A 17,287-nucleotide genomic window follows, 5' to 3' on the forward strand; every position below is an offset into this window, starting at 1 on the left:
GCAGTGCTGGGACTGTAGGGAAACGGAGGTTCTCGATCTGGCCCTGCCACTGATGGGGGTTGAAGCCTTGGGCCAAGCATTTCCCCTCACTGTGGTTTGGTTTCTTCATCTCTTTCTGGGGCTGGGAGACACGGAGTGATTGCAAAATCCCAAAAGGCCAAGGGAGTGAGTGCCCTGGCCTGAGCAGGAAGAACCTGCAGTAAGGGATGAGCAGAATGTAATGACCCCAAGTTTCAGAGCCAGAAGGAACTAGAGATGAGGACCATGCCATCTCTAATTCTAAAGCTTCAAGGGCAGGACTTGCTTTTAAGAGCTCATATGTCTAGAAAGGCTTGGATCAAGTCTTCAAGGAGCCAGAAGAGCATTTTAAATGAGCTCCAAAAGCCCCAGCCACATGAGTTACTGAGTATTTCTTTGGAGGGGAGGGTGGCTAACATTTGAGCATCACCTTCACATGAAGAGAAAAAACAAATGATAGAAATTTGGTTCAAGAAGGTATAAAACATCCAATCAGTGGATGAGCTGTGGCTTGCAAAACTTCATTGCTGGGGCTTTAACATTGTTTAACATTGTTGTGGCTGGAGAGGAGAGCAGCACTTCTGTGAAAGCCAGGAAGCCGGGGTGGACCTTGCCTCTACTTACCTAATTGTGAGGTCTCTGACAAGCACTTAACCTAGCTTGCTTCACCTTCTTCAGTTTTAAAAGCTGATAATCTCTTCCTGCCTGTTCCACAATCAAATGAGCTTAAATAGATCAGAAGTATTTTGGAAACTGTCAAACAGTGATCAGATATAAGACAGTAGACATTAGAAACACAGTTCATCTGTCAGAAGTGATAAACCTCCAGTTAGAAGCAATGGATATTTTAGGAAAGGTTCATAACTCAAAATGTTCTTCCATAATCATTTGCACAGAGAGAGATACAGGAAGGTGGCCAGAGAATCCCATGGTCGTTCTGGAGTGGAACTGCCATTGTTTCCCTTGGAAATAAAGAAGTGGACTCCAAGTTTTGCAACATCAAAAAAGAAGGTATGCAAAACATTTTTCTAAGGCTGCATGGCCTGGGCTTTCAGGGTAAAGGCTAAGTCAATCTGTGTCAAACTTGAGCCTGAGAAGCTCATGCAGATATCAGAGACCTACCTGGCAGAAAGTACAGAGCAGCCTGCCGATGGACCAACCTGGTGTTTGGTTAGGGAACAAGTATGGAAACAGAAAGGAAAAGAGGCCCCAAATGAGATCATCTGGGCTCTTCAAGGCTGAGAATTCATTAGCATCGAACTATTTTGGAATCCAAATTCACTTCGAGGAAATGGTCATTGGAAAAGAGATTGAACTTACATCACGCATTTCAGCTGAGAGATGAAAGTTAAAAGAGGGTGGGGGTACCAGGTGTGGTAGGCAGACTGCTAGACCCCCAAAGATGCCCAGAACCTGCGGCTATGCTACCTAACATGGCAAAAGGGACTTTGCAGATGTGAGTAAGTTAAGGACCTTGAGATGGGAACCTCCAGGTGGGCTCAGGGTAGACACAGGGGCCCTTCGAAGGGAAAGAGGGAGGCAGGAGAGTCAGAGGAGAAGGCGTGAAGATGGAGGCAGACCTCAGGAAGAGGGAGAGGGAAGCAGAGAGAGATTTCAAGATCCTGCATTGTTGCCTAGAAGAAAGCAGAAGAGGCCACAAACCAAGGAGTGTGGGAGGCCCCAAGGAGCTGGAAAAGGCAAGGAGATATATCCTCCCCTCTAAATGAAACAGGAAAAAGAAGAGTTTCATGGCTAATGAGTCCCACTGTGGCTCATTGCTTTTCCTGGCTGACATCACCTCCTAGGAGTCCCTGCTCTTTCTGTAGACACCTCTTTCCCTCCCTTTTTATTTCCCCAGCCATTAGAGGGCCCCTTGATTTTCTCGGAGGACTTGCTCTGCAGACCCCAGGCTGCTTGGAGGCCAAGCGAAGGAGCAATCTTAGGAGTCGCTGCTCTACTCCTGAATAGGCCTCTGTTACTGGCCTAGTGATGAGCGGTTCAGGCCCACAGCATGGCTCTGACAGCTGCCCTGGGGCTTTGTGCTTGTTTGCAGCTCTGCCCTGGCACGGGAAAAAGCTGGCTACCTGGAAGGCTAATGCTGCTTAGCTCAATTTCCATGAGCAAGAAATGCCCAGGAGGTAGCAGGGGGTGCTGCATCAACCCTGTGAAGGTCACCGAAGGCCCCTGCCCTGACTCGACCAGGACGACCAGAGATAGGAGGCTCCCAGGGGCCAGCACCCTGCCAGCAGGCCACAGCCCAGGCTTGGCTGTGAAGGACATGGCTCAGAGAGCAGCTGTGACGGTCCCAGGTGCTGTTTTCCATCTGCGGATGAACCTCTGGTCAAGTCAGCCAAAGAGCAACGTTGGATGGTTCGGGTCCTCTAAGGATAGACTAGCTGCTCAGCTGACTGAATTCCAAACAGAAAGACTATCAGCAGGATATTTGGGGGGCCCAGAAGAGTTCACAGATTCTCTGCTTCTCTCCTCCTCCCCTCCCACAACACACACATACTCCACACAATACAGGGAAGTGGCAGGTGGGAACTTCAGATGTGGGAGACACATTCTGCTTTATCTTCCTGAATTTCCAAGGACAAGGAAGACACCCCATTCTCCCTCAGCCATTCTCGACCTTCGTTCTCCCCCAAAAAAAGGTGCTCCAGAAAGAGAGCCGCTGGGGAGAAGGCATTTCCAGACATCTTTCCTTCAAGCTGGAATTTACAGAATATAGCCTTAACCTTGGAAAGAACAGAAACACGTACATGTTCAGATGTAAAGGCGATGAGCCTGGGAACCGCAGCCATTCCTTTCTCCTTGACTTCAGGAAACATCTTGAAACGTGCCGTCAGCATGGCATACATGTTAGATATGGCTCCACCTGCGGCACAGAGCAACACACAATCATATCTTCTGTTCATTGTCAAAACCATTTCACAGACAAGCAACATTCTTATTTCCACCAGTTAGGGTCCTCCTTGGACACAGGAGAAGGCCTCCTCACTAGCTATTCTTGGAATTGAACCCTTGGACTTAAGAGTTCAGGACACTAAGTGTCAAAGAAGGCAAACGGGGTCCAAGCATGGAGCAGATTGCTCTCCTCCCCCAACCTCCTCGCTGCCACTTGGGGAAAATGCAATTGACTGCCCTTGCTGGAAACCATTTGAGGAGGCTTCTCGGAACAGAGAAATTTTTGCCTTCCTTCCCAGCTCATGAGGATGGTCATTCTGCATTAGGTCTATGACGATCCTGCTTATATCTTGTTGGAGAACACTCAGTTCTTTTCATGTCAGCTCCTGAAATGCCTTGCACTTGGCCTGAGACAAATCAGTTGCTATTAAATGTTTGGACTCTTAGTCAACAGTCTACATAGAATGTTGCATAAACACCCAAACCCATCTCGTCATACTCGTGTTAATTCCCCAAATTCTTCCCTCTCAAAGACATCATTGACATAAAGTTGTAAGAGTTAAAGAAATTTCGTTTTGTATTATTAGGAAAACATGTAATTAAGGACATTTTATTAAGGGCACGTACTGAATTACTTTTCCTGTGTTGTCCTAAGATTGCCAGAGATTTCCTATCATAAGACTTGAATCTTATAAATAGGGTTTCACTTTGCAAGCAAAGAAAAGCAAGCCTTTCCCTTGGTTGTTGGGAAGTTTCCGATTTTTGTTATTCAGGAAAAAGCCATATTGCTGTGAATGCAAATGAATATGCTGGCATGGAAGGCGTGAGATCATGAGGAGGAGTGAAATGCTGCCTCTGCCTCCCACCCCAGGCCCTGCCATCAGAAAGAGTGCTCAGTGGCCTTCCCTTATGGGGGCCAGGGCACAGAAGGGTTCTCTGGGCCAAGCTAAATGGCCTGTGTAGACTATGACCTTTGCCCTTTCAACCCTGGGCTATGACCCAAGAAGGCCCCCTGGCACAGAGCGGCAGCCACCCAGTTCCTCATTTAGCCATGAAGCAGGACAAGGGCAATTCCTCTCTCTTCTGGCCCCCAGAATCCAGGGCAGGCAGAACCCAGGGCAGGCCTGCTCTGAGCAGATAACTCGTAGGGGAGGACGACTGTGTAGGGTGACGGCAGATAAGGGTCAGCTCTAAAGGGACTTTCACGCTAGCTCTTGGCTTCTCAATCTTGGCACACCTGGCATTTATGGCTGGCTAGCCCTTTCCTCTGGGGGCCTGTCCTGCACATTGCAGGACGTCTAGCAGCATCTCTAGTCCCCACCCTCTAGATGCCAGGACCACTCACCACCCCCCACCCCCACACACCTGAGCTGTGACCATCAAAAATGTCTCCAGACACTGCCAAATGTCCCCTGGGGGGAAGAGTGCCCCTGGTTGAGAAGTACTGCTGTAGTGTTCTCAGAGAGGCTTGGAGAGGAAGGAGGGTGGAAGGAAGCAGGGAAGATGTTCACCAAGAGCCTGCACTTCCCACTGCATTGTCATCGCAGCAGTCAGCCTGCCTGCCCTCGGCCCATTTTCGCCCAGGCATCCTCTGCCTAAAGGCTGGGCAGCGCTGAGAGGATGACTGCTCTGCACCACACAGGCTTGAGGACAGCTAGGTGTGCCCTGCGTGCTCTTACTTCCCAGAACCTTCCAGAGAAAGATGCACAAATCAGTCCTGAAACATGTTCAAAATGCTGTTGCACAGACAAGGGCTTGTGACTCGGGCAGGCTTTCTCTTCTTTCCCCCAAGTCCTTCCTGACTTGCAGAGCAGTGAGGAGTGTTCCAATCCTCTCTGTTCTCCTGTCATCTGATCTCTTCTACGTGTCCCGGAGGATTTTTCTAGTATGCAGGAAGCCACTGGTTGTTACAGAAGGGAGAGTAAGGTAAACTCAGCTGAGCGGTTGATTCAAGTTGGTCACAGACCTAACTCTTAACATTTAGTCCCTGGGTGTTAGACTTTTAGACCCTGGGGACATAAGCTATGTGATCTCCCCTATCTCCATCCCTCAAATCTTAAGACCTCTTACTCCAGGAACAAGCCAGAAGCTTCCTAGAAGAGCATCAATTAGCCAGTACCGGTGCCAGGAGCCATGCCTCCTCTGTGATGCCTTGTAGAAAGGAGAGCAGAAGCAAGTTGCCAATGGCCTTTCCTGCCCACCCCTTCCCTCTGTGCAGTTTCTACATTCCCTGCGCACAGTTTGCATCTTGGGATGAGGGCCTATGGTCTTTGTAGACTCCAAGGAAGGAACCCAATCATCAAGCTAGAGTCCTCTCTACCTGACAACTCCCCAAAAACGATGAGGGTGGGGAAAGCCCCAAAGCCCTACCTAGCCTAGCAGGACTGCCTTAGAGGGTTCTTTCTCTGGGTGTATGTCTTCTGGGGCATGTGGATCCCAGGACCAGCCAGGTAAAATCCCTGCTGCCAGCCCACCCCCATCCCAACTTCTGCCAAGCCCCAAAAGAGAGCCTAGGCTGCTCCCAGTTCTCTCAGGGGCAGCTCCATCTCCCCATCAACCATTTAGAGGGTAGAAGGAAAAAGGAAGAAATGGTGCTAGACTCTGAACCCTATCTAATTCTTCATGAAAAACACCTTAGAAGCATCAGTCCAAATAATGATGACAAAGACCTCTGCACAAGCGTTGATTTTCCAAAGGAAAACAAGGTACTAAGCTCTCAATGAAATAAAGGCCAGCTTAAAATTGATCACAGCTGGTATTCAATAACTTTAGAAAGAGAGAAAGAGAGAAACTAATATTCCCTTCCATTTAAATAATACTTTTCCTTTGGCACCTGAAAAAGTGGCCTACATCTTACAAAATATAACATAAAAGAGCAGATTGGGGCTTATAGGCACATCTGCTTCATTTCTGCCTGGCCACGGGACCACTGCTGCCTGCTCATCATTTCTTTCCCCGCTCCTTCATTCTTGGTTTTTGTAGCTTTCCTGAAAAGAGATCGGGCCTTGAGTTCTGCTAAGTGGGCACGATGGCAAAACGCAGCTGAGTTCCCTCCAGGTCCCAGTGTCCATTCTGATGAGCCTTCTCTTGCCACCAGCTGGGGGAGGGTCTGCATACCAGGTTTCGTTTCCACAGGCCAGTGATTAACTCGTTATTTCCTCTCACATCAAGCTGAGGTCACACACAGACCCCAGAACCAAGGGCAGGGCCTTTTCATTTAGGTTGGAAGAGGTGTAAATAATGGAGCTGAGAATGCAATGGCTGGTGATAAAAGGCAGGATGGCAACAATTACATAGCATGAGAAAGAAGAGGAGGAATGAGAAACCTCTTGCAGAAATCACTGCCCTCTTTCTCAGCTCTAAGAAATGCTGTCTGAGGCATTAGATGCCCTCCTAGAAATTAGTGTAAATCAGCTTCTCTGCTTGTTATCTCAAAGGGCTAGAGCAGCACATAAGGACTCTTAAACAGATCTGCTGTAGGTATGCACCCTCAGACAGAGGATGTGTAGCAGAGGAGGCCACCCTCTTCCTTGTGCTAATTCTGGGAACAGCGTCAGAGTGAATCTCCCTTGTTAGGAATCTTTATTCCTTTGTTCCACATGAGCCATCCATCCTGCATGTGGGATCCCAGGAAAAGAACCTACAGGGGTAAGTGGCATCTCTGAGGATACTCTTTGAACATAAACATCTAACACCTAATATTAAAGCAGGGGAAGTTCAATGGTCACGTGCACTTAATCTCACCCATTCTTTGATCAACATCAACCTAGTTAACCTAAGCAGAAATGTAGACTAATCTTCCCTGGATTCATCATGAGGCATTGTATTAGCAGAAGAAAAAAAACACAAAGAAGGTTTGAAATATCATATACCAGGAGAAAATATCCCATCGCCAGAGCCCCCTGGCCAGCCAATGATTTCTCTCATTTTCTTTAGCGTGACATATTCCAAAAGCACAAATACTGGAGCAATTTCATAGGTGAACCTGAAATGTAGTAATGACCACATTTTATGTATGTAACTCAAAGAAATAATTCACCATTTATCAATATCTATAGAACCATTTCCCTTCTCACTCCCTACGTTCACAAATGTTATGATCTTTATGTTCAGCAGAGAGAAAAAAAATGTCTTCCAGAGATTTGCTTATTTTTCTACATCCCTGAAGTCAAGAGCTTAAATTATTGGCATAATGCATTATCATATCAAATATAAAGAACACTGCAGAGAAACACCATTTAAAAGATAACACCTGGTCCCGTTTCTTCTTTATATTATATGTTATCATATAACCAAAATGCCAAAAGAAAAATTCCTTTTCTGTTTAAAAGTTTTTATCCATCTTTGATTGCATGAAAGGTATTTCAGAACTGTTTTTTATTGAGTTAAGAGTGAACACTCATATACTTTGAAGTGCATATCACTATTTAAGGGGCTACTTAGTAAAAAGAGATTTTAACCTAACAGAGTAAAGACTATGGAGTCTCACAAATAATTGTCCTGGATTACAGCAAAACACATTCAGCTACTTACATGTTAGTGTTTGCTGTTGATGTCAGCCAGTCTGCTGCTAATCCAACCATATCCAACCCGGTGGAAAGTTGATTGAAATATCTGGGATGCCCTGAATAAAATGAATAAGACTATAATCTGGATTGCATCCAGTGAAAACGAATCCCTCTCAAATACATGATTTCTCTAGTTTAAGAACCTTGGGGGTCTTTCAGTAACAGGAAATCCATATTTAGAAACACATACACACTCACCCCCAAATAAATATTTCCTTTCTTTTAGAGAGATTACTTTGAGTCTTGATATTTCTTAAAACACACTCTAAAAAGATTCCTTCAAACATACCCTGTAAAAAATAACAAATGTGGTTGGCAATCTGGACACGAGTTTATTTCCGACCGTCCCTTCGATACATTTGCAGACTAAAAAGCCTAGTGCTGTCCAAAGCAATTCAAAGATAGGCCACTTCTTGTTTATACTCATGCTGCTAAAGATCTGTTTATTTGTTTGTTTGTGGTAGCTGTTCTGAGACTCAGTTGTACATAGCCATCGAGAAGCCTGCCAACATTCATAATCATAACAGTGACAAATGGCTGATGATTACAAAAGACAGGGGAAAAGACGAGAAAATAGGACACTCTGCTGAGTGATCTGCCCTGGATTTGAAAGGTGATGATTGCCTAAAGATGGCATGGACAAAGCTAATACTTGTCAGTTCTTCTCTGTCAGAGCATTTGATTATAAACAACAGAGCTCCCTCATGGTGGTGATTTAAAATAAAGCCGAATGCAGTCAACATCACTGTCTCGTCAACATGATACATGAAGATTTAGTGAATGGACTGATCAGTTCGTTAGCAAGGCTTTTCTAATTAACTTCTGGATTTTTCTAAAACTCTCTCAAGGGAGTTGGCATTCAAATACTCCTGAGGCTATTATTTAAAATGTGATTATAAATATCTCATTAGAATTCCATTTCCTTGCTTTGTCCCATAAAAGCCTATCTTGAATCTGATGATTTGCTTAGCAGCAAAAATTGGGGAAGATGAGCAATCGTGGGAGTAGAATCTGATAAAGAGGTATCTGCCACCCACAGGACACTGGTCTGAAGCCTGGGGATGTGATAGTCTTTCCTTGCCAGCATGGACCAAACAAGATAAAGGAAGGCTCTGGGGAAAAGTGGAACAAAAGTCAACACTCAGCTTTTATCTCCAGGGCTGCAGGGGCCTCTTCTCAGCCCCAGGCATGTGGCTAGCGAAATAGATCTGGAGGGAAAATAGGAATTGGGATCCAGGGCAGTGTAAAGGGATTGGGATTTGATCATCTTATTCTGTCTCCAGCACTGTCCTACCGCCCTCTGGCCACGCACAGGGAGGGCCTTGCTAGCTTTTTGCCTTTCTCCAGGCCCTCTGGTGCTGACCTCTTTTGCTACTGCTGTCTGCCACAGCCCGCCACCCCTCTCTGCCTCACTGACCCCCATTCCGCTACAGCTCACAGCTTAAATCTGACCATCTTCTCCCTCCAGATGCCCCTTCCTTTCTCTTCCCCTGTGCTTTTTTCCTGTAAGTGAGGAAATTAGTAAGGATTAGCAAATTTATCCATTAATCCCCTCAACCAATCCACGGGCATTTCTGCTTGTCTCTGATGTCTATCATCACACGCAGTTACACTCTATGGAAACTTTGGTAGGAAAAACTGCGTAAGGTTGAGAGGGATGGGTTCCAAGTCGTGTGGCATGGCTCAGGATCTGAGACACCTAACTCTGGTAGCCTGTGAAGACAAGTCCAATGCTTCAATGGCTTGATCTCCCTTACTCTACGTTTTTATGACCTTGCTCTGCCATTTCACTTGACTCTCTCCTGTCTCAAGATTTTCATTCACTGATCATGATTTGCTCAAATGGAGGGAGATCACTTAACCGGTCAGAACAGCTTGCCCTCTCGATTTATGCAGAAATATTCCCCCAGTGACATCTGCTCTCCTTCTGACCCCACACTCGTTCTCATAAGGTTGCCCAGCGGATCCAGGCAGGGCTCCGCGAAGAGAAGAGATGGGAGAGAGAGAGGCCTGCCTCCCAGCTTGTGCCACCGCCCCAGGACCCCTGGCACCCAGCTGCCGCCCCCGCGCCGCCAGGGAGTCGTGACCACCGCGCCCAGCGAGTGTGAGATGTGGGATAATGGTGCTGGCTGCCGCTCCGCCCTGAAGGCCCCCCGCGGTTTAGCAAATGAGCCTGGAAGGAGGCTCAGACTGAGAGTAAAGCAGCCCCGGGAACCTGTGCTCCCCGCATCCACAATCACTTGGGGGGGGGCAACCGTTTGGTCCCAACTGCTCTTTATGTACTGGCAACACATCCACAAGAACGTCTCATTCACTTATTGGCATTCCAATTGCTGTTGTCTGCTGATTGAATTAAAAGATTCAAGAAAATATTAACTACCTCACCATCCCCCCCATCACCAAATCTAATGACCCTGCAAATGTTAACTATGCCAGAATTCGCTTTTCCTGGCAGTTTTCAGTCACATTTCATACAGAGGCTATTTCAACAACGTATGATGACTCCCTTTTAAGGTATTTTCCCACTGCTTCCGCTGCCCCCTCCTCCTCCAAGCTTGGCGCACAAGTGAAATTCAGGTTAGAAATTCTCAGTAGAAACCAAGGGATAACATGTACCTTATCAAAGAATCTCCCAAGAAACATTAAAATGCCTGATGGAAGCAGGGACAGCAACTACTTTGACAGACCCTAAATAGTACTAGCTGTCACACCCTACAAATCAATAAATGCCAGTCTAAAAGAGAAAGTAACTGCTGCTAATTCTTTTAAATGCCAATTCAGGGGCAATATTTTATGACTAATATTGACATAAATAAATAATATTGAGAGATTGAATTAATATTGGTATGCCTTCCTTAGCAATCCAACTTAATCATTTTTCATCTGAACTTTAAATAAAATGGTAGTATTTAATTTCATAGGCATTATGGTAAAATCTAAGTATTGAATTGGCCAATCTTTTCCTGACACTAAATGAAACGCTGATAGACAGAACTATCATTTTCATTGACTTGCAATTTCTATTATCTTAACTCTTTAAATTGCTTTTCAAACACCACCAGCTTTTAAAAATGGGGGTCTAAAACCTTTTTTATGGAGTATGTTTTGGTTTGGTAGCAATAAAAATAATAAGTAGCAATTTACTATTAACATATTTAAATAGTAGGGTAGGGGAATGGGTCAAACAAAAATGAACTAAAGGCAGTTTTCAGGTTTGCACCTATAGATACATTAAAAGCTGGAGTGAAGGGGGCGGCCATTTTTCTCGCCTGGTGTTTGCATCACCTGGGCTCTTAATGAACCAGTAAATTAAAGGTGATATCCAACGAGCTTCGAAAATCATACTCCGCAGACTGAATTTGATGGAATTCACTAAGGCAAATTCCTTTTTCTATGTATCTTAGTTCTAAGGCTGTAGTCAAAGAAAGATGGATCCTCAATAACACAGCAAATCTTTTTCTCAAGGCTTCTACCAGGCATACCTTTCCTCACTGTTGGCATAAAGCATTTGCAAAGCAACTAAAAGTCTCCCAGCAAACATTCTTAAAAGGTTAGTAGTTGTTGATTAGAATGATGCTAATAATTCATCAACAAAATTATCATATAAAAGATCAAGTTACTATAGTAATTAAAGTGCATGGTGGAGTTTACATTTTTATTTGCTAGCCAAACTTTTTAAGGCAACAAATCAATTTAAATCCACAAACTCTTTTTAAAATTTCACTCATCCTTATTTTTATTGCTTTAATGAAATGCCAAGCCACTGTGTATAGAGATGATTAGAAACAATGAAGAAAATGAAGCGGTAAAGAGGAACTGGGCAGAAATGAAAACTGAACTCTGTGTAGATAAAATGAAAGCTTAGAATACGTGCAGATAAATATTACACCTGGGGCTCCAAAATGGGGAGGGTATGAGAGGGTATTGTGAAAAACCAAGATTCAAACCACAAAATACATTTTTGAAAGCACGCCCCTCAGGAAAACTATCTTATCCTTTTTTTTTTTTTTTTTTTTTTAATTTTACCTCCACAGTGGCTGTGAAGGACACATCTTCATATAACGTGGCTGGGGTGCTAAGCTAGTCTACGTGAATCTTGTATTTTCTTCTGTACATTTCCTTAAAAACAGGAGGAAACCTGCATTTCTAATTTGAGGTCATGGACATTTGATACAACACACAATGCTCTGACTTAATAATTATTCAGGGATGCTTAGTCCAGGCTCTGGCCATTTCCATGCCAAGGAAACCACCAGCGAGCACGCTGGGATTCGGGCTTTTGTTTGAATTCCACTTTTTGGAGCTTTCATTTCCATATTCCCCTTTTCTTGATTTAGGGTCCAGTTGACAAATGGTTGCTTTTACACCGGTAATTAATCTCCATGGTCATTTACATAGAGGTAGACACATATACATATACTTAGCATCTCATATTATCAATTTCAGTGGCATCAACAGCAATGGAAGAGGGTGACTTGTTTTTTTAAATCAACCTAAAAAGAACTATTTTTAAATGATGAAACATAACTGTAATTTTGAAAATATCAGTAACTCTAAAAATAGAAAACTTTATAGAAAAACATAAAATAAAATATAGAAAAACAAAATAAAAAACATTATTTTCACTTCTGATGGGACAATACCTGTTTTAATGGCATATTTTAGAGTTGTTCGGCAATTCATCAAAATTTCCTCCAAATTTTGTGGTTGGTCTGCCAATTCCCAATTATACTCTTGAAGAAGCTCATTTGGGTAATGGAAATCAATCACTTTGGTTGATCTATCGAAACTTTTCACCACATACTGAAGCAAAATGTCCATAACATCTTGCAGAAACGCCAACGTGGGTCTTTCTCCCTCACAAGCTGGCAGCAGGTCTAAAGAAGGGGATTAAAATACATTTTAATTTTACTATGAAAATATTTGGACAAGATCTTCTTCAGGCAATTTCTCTTGCAACTGAGAGATTTTCTCTAAAGGGGAAGCATTTTTCAATAGAAGAAGGGTATAAGCGAGAACAATTACGATTGTCCCCCCCAAAATTAATTCTTGCATTTCATCCACAGTTTTTTTTTCTTTAAAGAGCGTGCACATCCATTCATCTATTTCACCGGGGTTCGTCTTAAATGTTATTCTTAGGAAACCATCTTAAATATTAACGGAAACATTACCTGTCCGAAATAATTGCGGAATGCCTTTGGGAAAACCAGCAAAATGGAGCATGCAACGTTAGGCGCTCCAGCCTGCTACGAAGGCCCGCTGTTTCCAAAAATCCGTGTGCGCGTGTGTGTGCACGCGCGCGTGTCTCGTGGCGGGTGTGCAAGCGCACGGAGGTGAAGCTTCGCGCGCGCGTCTCGGAAGCCCAGATTCCTTCTCTTGAGAAATCACGGCTACAAATCAATGCCCCTCGCGAGCTGAAGGCCTCCAAGCCTCAACAATCCTGCGTCCCCGGGTCGGTCGTCTGGAAACCATCCGGGGCCCCGCGGTTGCGGGAAGCGCTCGGGGCGCAGCGCGGGTGCCCGGGAAGAAGCGTGGGCAGGCGGGCGTCCCAGCGCGCAAGGCCCGGCTCTGGCCGGGAAGGAGCGGGTGGCCCGGCGGCGCTGCTGGAGACAGCCTGACCCCGCAGGGCCCGCCGCCGCGAGCCACCTCGGCGCGGGCCTGGGTGTCCCCGCCGGGTCGGCAGTGCGCGGAGGGCGCGGCCGGGGACTGGGTGCGCCGGGCGCACTTACCTGTTGCGTGCAGGAACGCGTAGTTGACCTCGGCTTTGGGGCAGCTGCAGGGCTTCTGGTCGCAGGCGCAGGCGGCCTTCCGCACGCCGGCTCGCGGGGGCTCGCTCCCGCCGCTGCCCGCCGGCTTCTCGGCGTCGCCGTAGAGCAGGGCTGGGCAAGGACACAAGGCGCGGGCCCCCGTCAGCCGCCCGCCCCGCCTGACCCCCACCCGGAGGCCCCGAATGGCGGGCGCATCTGCCGGAGGTGAAAAGTCGCCTGACCCGCGCGCCCCGGGACCTCCCGCCCGCACCGGGCGCCTTCCCTCGGACGCGGGCACTCACCGCACAGCTTGTTCCCGAGGCCGCCGGTGAACTTCTGCGCCACCTGGCACCAGGCTCTCGCTGGAGGAGAGGCGAGCAACAGCGAGACGGAAAGAGAACCGCGGACGGACGCGTGAGATTGTGTCAGTAGGCCGGGGTCCCCGGCGGGGCCGCCCTCCCCTGCGGGGGGCCCGGCTCGGCGCCGCCGCGCAGCCCAGCCCGGTCCTCCGCTCGCGGATTTGCTTCCCCACGGGAAGCCCACCCCGGGCCCCTCGGGCTTTTCTTCCAGGTGCCCACGGGCCCCGGCCAACTCCGCTCGCCGCCGCGCTCGGGCGTTTTCCCAGCGCCCGAGGCTGCCCGTGTCCTCGCACTCTCCTTCCAGAGCACGCATCTCCCCCCTGCCCCGTTTCTCCTCGCCCCACCGCCACTTCCTTCTCAAGGTCCAGGTACCAGGAATGTGGCAGCGCCCCAGGCCCACGGAAGTCGGGGTCGGGGAGACGCCGCCGTCTTTGGGGGGCTTTCACAGAATTCGGCAACGAGTGGCCCGTTGGACATCTTCCCAGGGGACAAGGGGCTATGCGGCCTCGGTCTCTTGGGCCGTCAAGGACCATTGCCGAGGGCAGGAGGAAGCGTCCGAAGAAGTTTCCTGCTGCAGGTGCAAAAACCTCCTGGGTTTGCTCCTCAGCTCCGCCAACCTCAGTGCCCCAAGCAAAGCTCAGCTGCGGCAGCGCCCGGGGCTCCTACCTGTACCGGGGTTCTCAGGGTCCCCGGAGCCATCCTCGGTCCCGAAAGACCAAAAGCCGGAGCCAGGCGATGCCATCGGCGCGGCGAGACGGGAGCAGGTCGCCTCCGAGTGCGAAGTGCCGACGAGCTGCCCGGGCTCGGCCCTGCGCGTGCGTGCGCGTGTGTGGCGGGAGGAGGGCACCGCGCGGCACAAGATGGGTGTCACACAGGGACAGCAAACGTGGTGTCTGCGTGTGCGCGCGCGCGGGTGGCGGGGTTAGGGTTTGGAGACGTGGCACGGCTCTGGAAGCCCTGGAGGCGTGGGGGGATCAACGGGGAAGGGGGCCACGGGATCGCCGAAGTCGGAGAGGGGAATGCGCGGAGCGTCGGAGGGATGTGGAGGGAGACGGAGCCCGTAGGGACGGAAGAGGGGGCGGAGGAGGGGGGAGAAAGAGGCGTGGGAGGCGACGGAATCGTGAGGGTGCGAGGCAGACAGTGCGGGCGAGCACGAGTCGGAGCCCGGGCGCGGGCGGCTGGCAGGCGGCTGGGAGCCTGAGCGCGCGCGCCCGGGCGCTGTCCAGGGTGCTAACGCGGCGGGCCGCGCGCGGCTCGGCCTCGGCCGACACCAGACCCCAGAGCCCTGGGCGAGGCGGGAGGGCGCGAGCCGGATTCCGCGCGGGCATCGACTCGCTCCCTGCTTGAGGTCTGGCTCTCGCTGTCGGGCTCCGGCAGCGGGTTCCGCGCCGCCTTCCTCCAGGCGGGTGCCGAGGTCGCCGCGACCGCGAGCGCCCGGGCCGCTGGGCTGGAACCGGGCGCCGTTCGCGAGGCTGGGGAGGGCGCGATGGGGGGAAGGGAGTCGAGGGCGCTGATGGGCTCCTTAGTAGCGCCTCCCGCGCCGCGCCGTCCCCGGGGGCGCGCCATTCCTGCGCAGCAGAGCGCGCGGGCGCCGGACCCACCGTCCAGGCTCTGACAGCTGGGGAGACACACTGCTGATGGAGGCAATTAAAACCCACACTGGGGTCTCTCACCGAGGCCCCAGGCTGGGGGGAACAAAGGAAAAGAACGGAAACTTCTTGGAAGGGGGCGGGGAGAGCCGCGCGAGCCAGTGGGACTGACAGCCGATGGGGGATGGGATGAGGTCATTTGGTGACCTTGGCCCGCTGAGGCGTGCAAGGGCCTGCTGCTTACGTGGGCCGGGGAGCCGGTGGGAGGGTGGGAGGCGCGCCCAGGGTTTCCAACTGAGCACTCTGGACTTTCCCCATCCCGGGCAGAAGGCAGGCATCGCCGGCAGGGCTCGCGCTTTAGGGGGCCTCAACCCAGTGACTGTCCCCCTTCCCCAGGAGAACCCTCACGGTAAGGGAGGGCAGAGAAGGGGGCAGAGCTTCTCCCATTTCTGACCGCCGGGTGGAAAGGGGGAGAGCGTCAGAACCTCTCCTCTGATTCCCTTCCTTCAAAACCCTTTCAACAAAGGGAGGGCGTCGCGAGAATCTGGGCCCCGCAGAGTCCGCCTGGTTTTCTTTCTGCGTTTCGAGGCCAACGTCGAGCAGGCCCTGCGGCTCCGGGGCTCGCCGAGAGGAGGCGAGCATGACCTTGGCGCCCGACGGGACGAGGCCGCCACCAGCCTTCGGCGCCGAGGACGAGCGCCTGCCCCCGGCGCGGTGTTGCCAAGCCGGGGTTTCACCGGCTCCTGAGCCCGGCCCCCGTGCCGCAGCCGAGACCCGCAGGTCCCCTGGCCTCTGCGAGCACCCCTCGACCCTCGCTTGTGAGAGGCCTCGCGGGTCCCGGGGTGGTCGTGTGCGGGCCCAAGTCCCGTGTCCCCGGGCACGCGGGGTCCTGGTCAATTCTCTCCACAAAGGGTCGTCTTCTTCCCACCTGTCGGAGGTGGGGGAGCCCGAAAGAGGCGGGGGGTCCCCCTGCGGCGGTCGTGGGATGGGGTGGGGGGACGGGGAGACTGGCCCCGTCGAAGGCGCGGCGCCGCGGGGACTCCGCTTGGGAACTCCGGGGCTCTGTTCGGCCCCCCTTTCCCGTCCCCCGACGCTCCAGTGGACACTGGTAGTAACCCCAGGGTTGTGAGGACTTCGTGGTTCAGGCGTCTACACCCCGGGCACGGCAGCCCCGCCGCGCTCGCTCCCACCGCGCAGACCCGAGTCCCAGCGAGCTGTTCTTTGTTTCAATCCACACCAAGTCCTATTTCGCCTCAAGCCTGCAGGCTGGGGTTGCAGCTATGCTGTGGATGAGTGGTCGAGAAGATAAACGTTCTTAAAAATGAGCGTTTTAAAACACACAACCCCCCCCCCCCCCCCCCCAAGGAAGACACTACACTGACTGAAACAAGGAAAGCCCCGACACCGGACTTTTATTTTTTTAGCGCTGGGACTTAAATGCCGTTGCTTAAACGCCACAAAATCCCGCAGCTCTGGAAAACTTGGTATCTAATGGTGGTATTTACATTTTTTATTTAAACACATCCCACTTCAGATGCAGATGGGGATCTGATTTGTCCCCCCCAAAACGCCGTGCCTCCCTCGACAGCAATTTGCTTTAGCCGCCCCTTCCCCCTCCGGCTCCCGGCTGGAGACAACAAAAGAGCTCGGGGAGGTAATAATTACAGTCATTAGTTCACAAAGGAGGCAGCCTGGGTTGGGCCCGCGGGGAGAGCCAGCGCTGGGGAAAAGCTTTCCAAGCTCGTCCGCGGTTAAGGGAGAGACCCAGGCTGCAGCGGCCGCTGCCGCGAGCAGTGACGGTGTCCTCGGGTGAACCGCTGCTTGGCGGTGGTTTACCGGGAGATAGCGTCGCAGGTCCCGCCAAGGGGTGGGGGTGGCTATGAGTTTTTCCCTATGTCTTTCCAGGGCTTAAGTGTGGAAAGACAGAGAAATAAGTGTTGAAGAGGGCAAGGGAAAGAAAGAAAACACAAATAAAGGAAAGAAAGGCAATCCCAAACATCGCTCCTTTCATCCAGCGTTTGCCAGGCTCGCCTCCAGCCCCACTAAAAGGCGCGGAGTTCGGGGAGGGGCTCGGGTGCTCGCCCACGCAGCAGCACGAG

At 50.3% G+C, this 17,287-nt stretch overlaps 1 protein-coding gene across 2 annotated transcripts in view; it reads right to left on the minus strand.

The window, feature by feature from the left end:
* Nucleotides 1–16,129, minus strand: part of GAD2 (glutamate decarboxylase 2) — a 64,455-nt gene extending 48,326 nt beyond the window's left edge. Inside the window, exons 1-7 of one of the 2 annotated variants that reach the window (XM_004470781.4) lie at nucleotides 14,266–16,129; nucleotides 13,543–13,602; nucleotides 13,223–13,372; nucleotides 12,137–12,370; nucleotides 7,459–7,549; nucleotides 6,798–6,910; nucleotides 2,781–2,896 (exon numbers count right to left, since the gene is read on the minus strand). In XM_004470781.4, the coding sequence (XP_004470838.1) occupies nucleotides 2,781–2,896; nucleotides 6,798–6,910; nucleotides 7,459–7,549; nucleotides 12,137–12,370; nucleotides 13,223–13,372; nucleotides 13,543–13,602; nucleotides 14,266–14,341 (840 nt within the window). In that variant the 5' untranslated portion in view covers nucleotides 14,342–16,129. Of the gene's footprint in view, nucleotides 1–2,780; nucleotides 2,897–6,797; nucleotides 6,911–7,458; nucleotides 7,550–12,136; nucleotides 12,371–12,664; nucleotides 13,373–13,542; nucleotides 13,603–14,265 lie in introns of both variants that reach the window. The other variant, XM_058297803.2, reaches the window with a different exon arrangement.
* Nucleotides 16,130–17,287: the final 1,158 nt, after the last annotated feature.

Source organism: Dasypus novemcinctus, chromosome 5 (genome assembly GCF_030445035.2).
Source record: "Dasypus novemcinctus isolate mDasNov1 chromosome 5, mDasNov1.1.hap2, whole genome shotgun sequence".
Taxonomy (NCBI): Eukaryota; Metazoa; Chordata; class Mammalia; order Cingulata; family Dasypodidae; genus Dasypus; species Dasypus novemcinctus.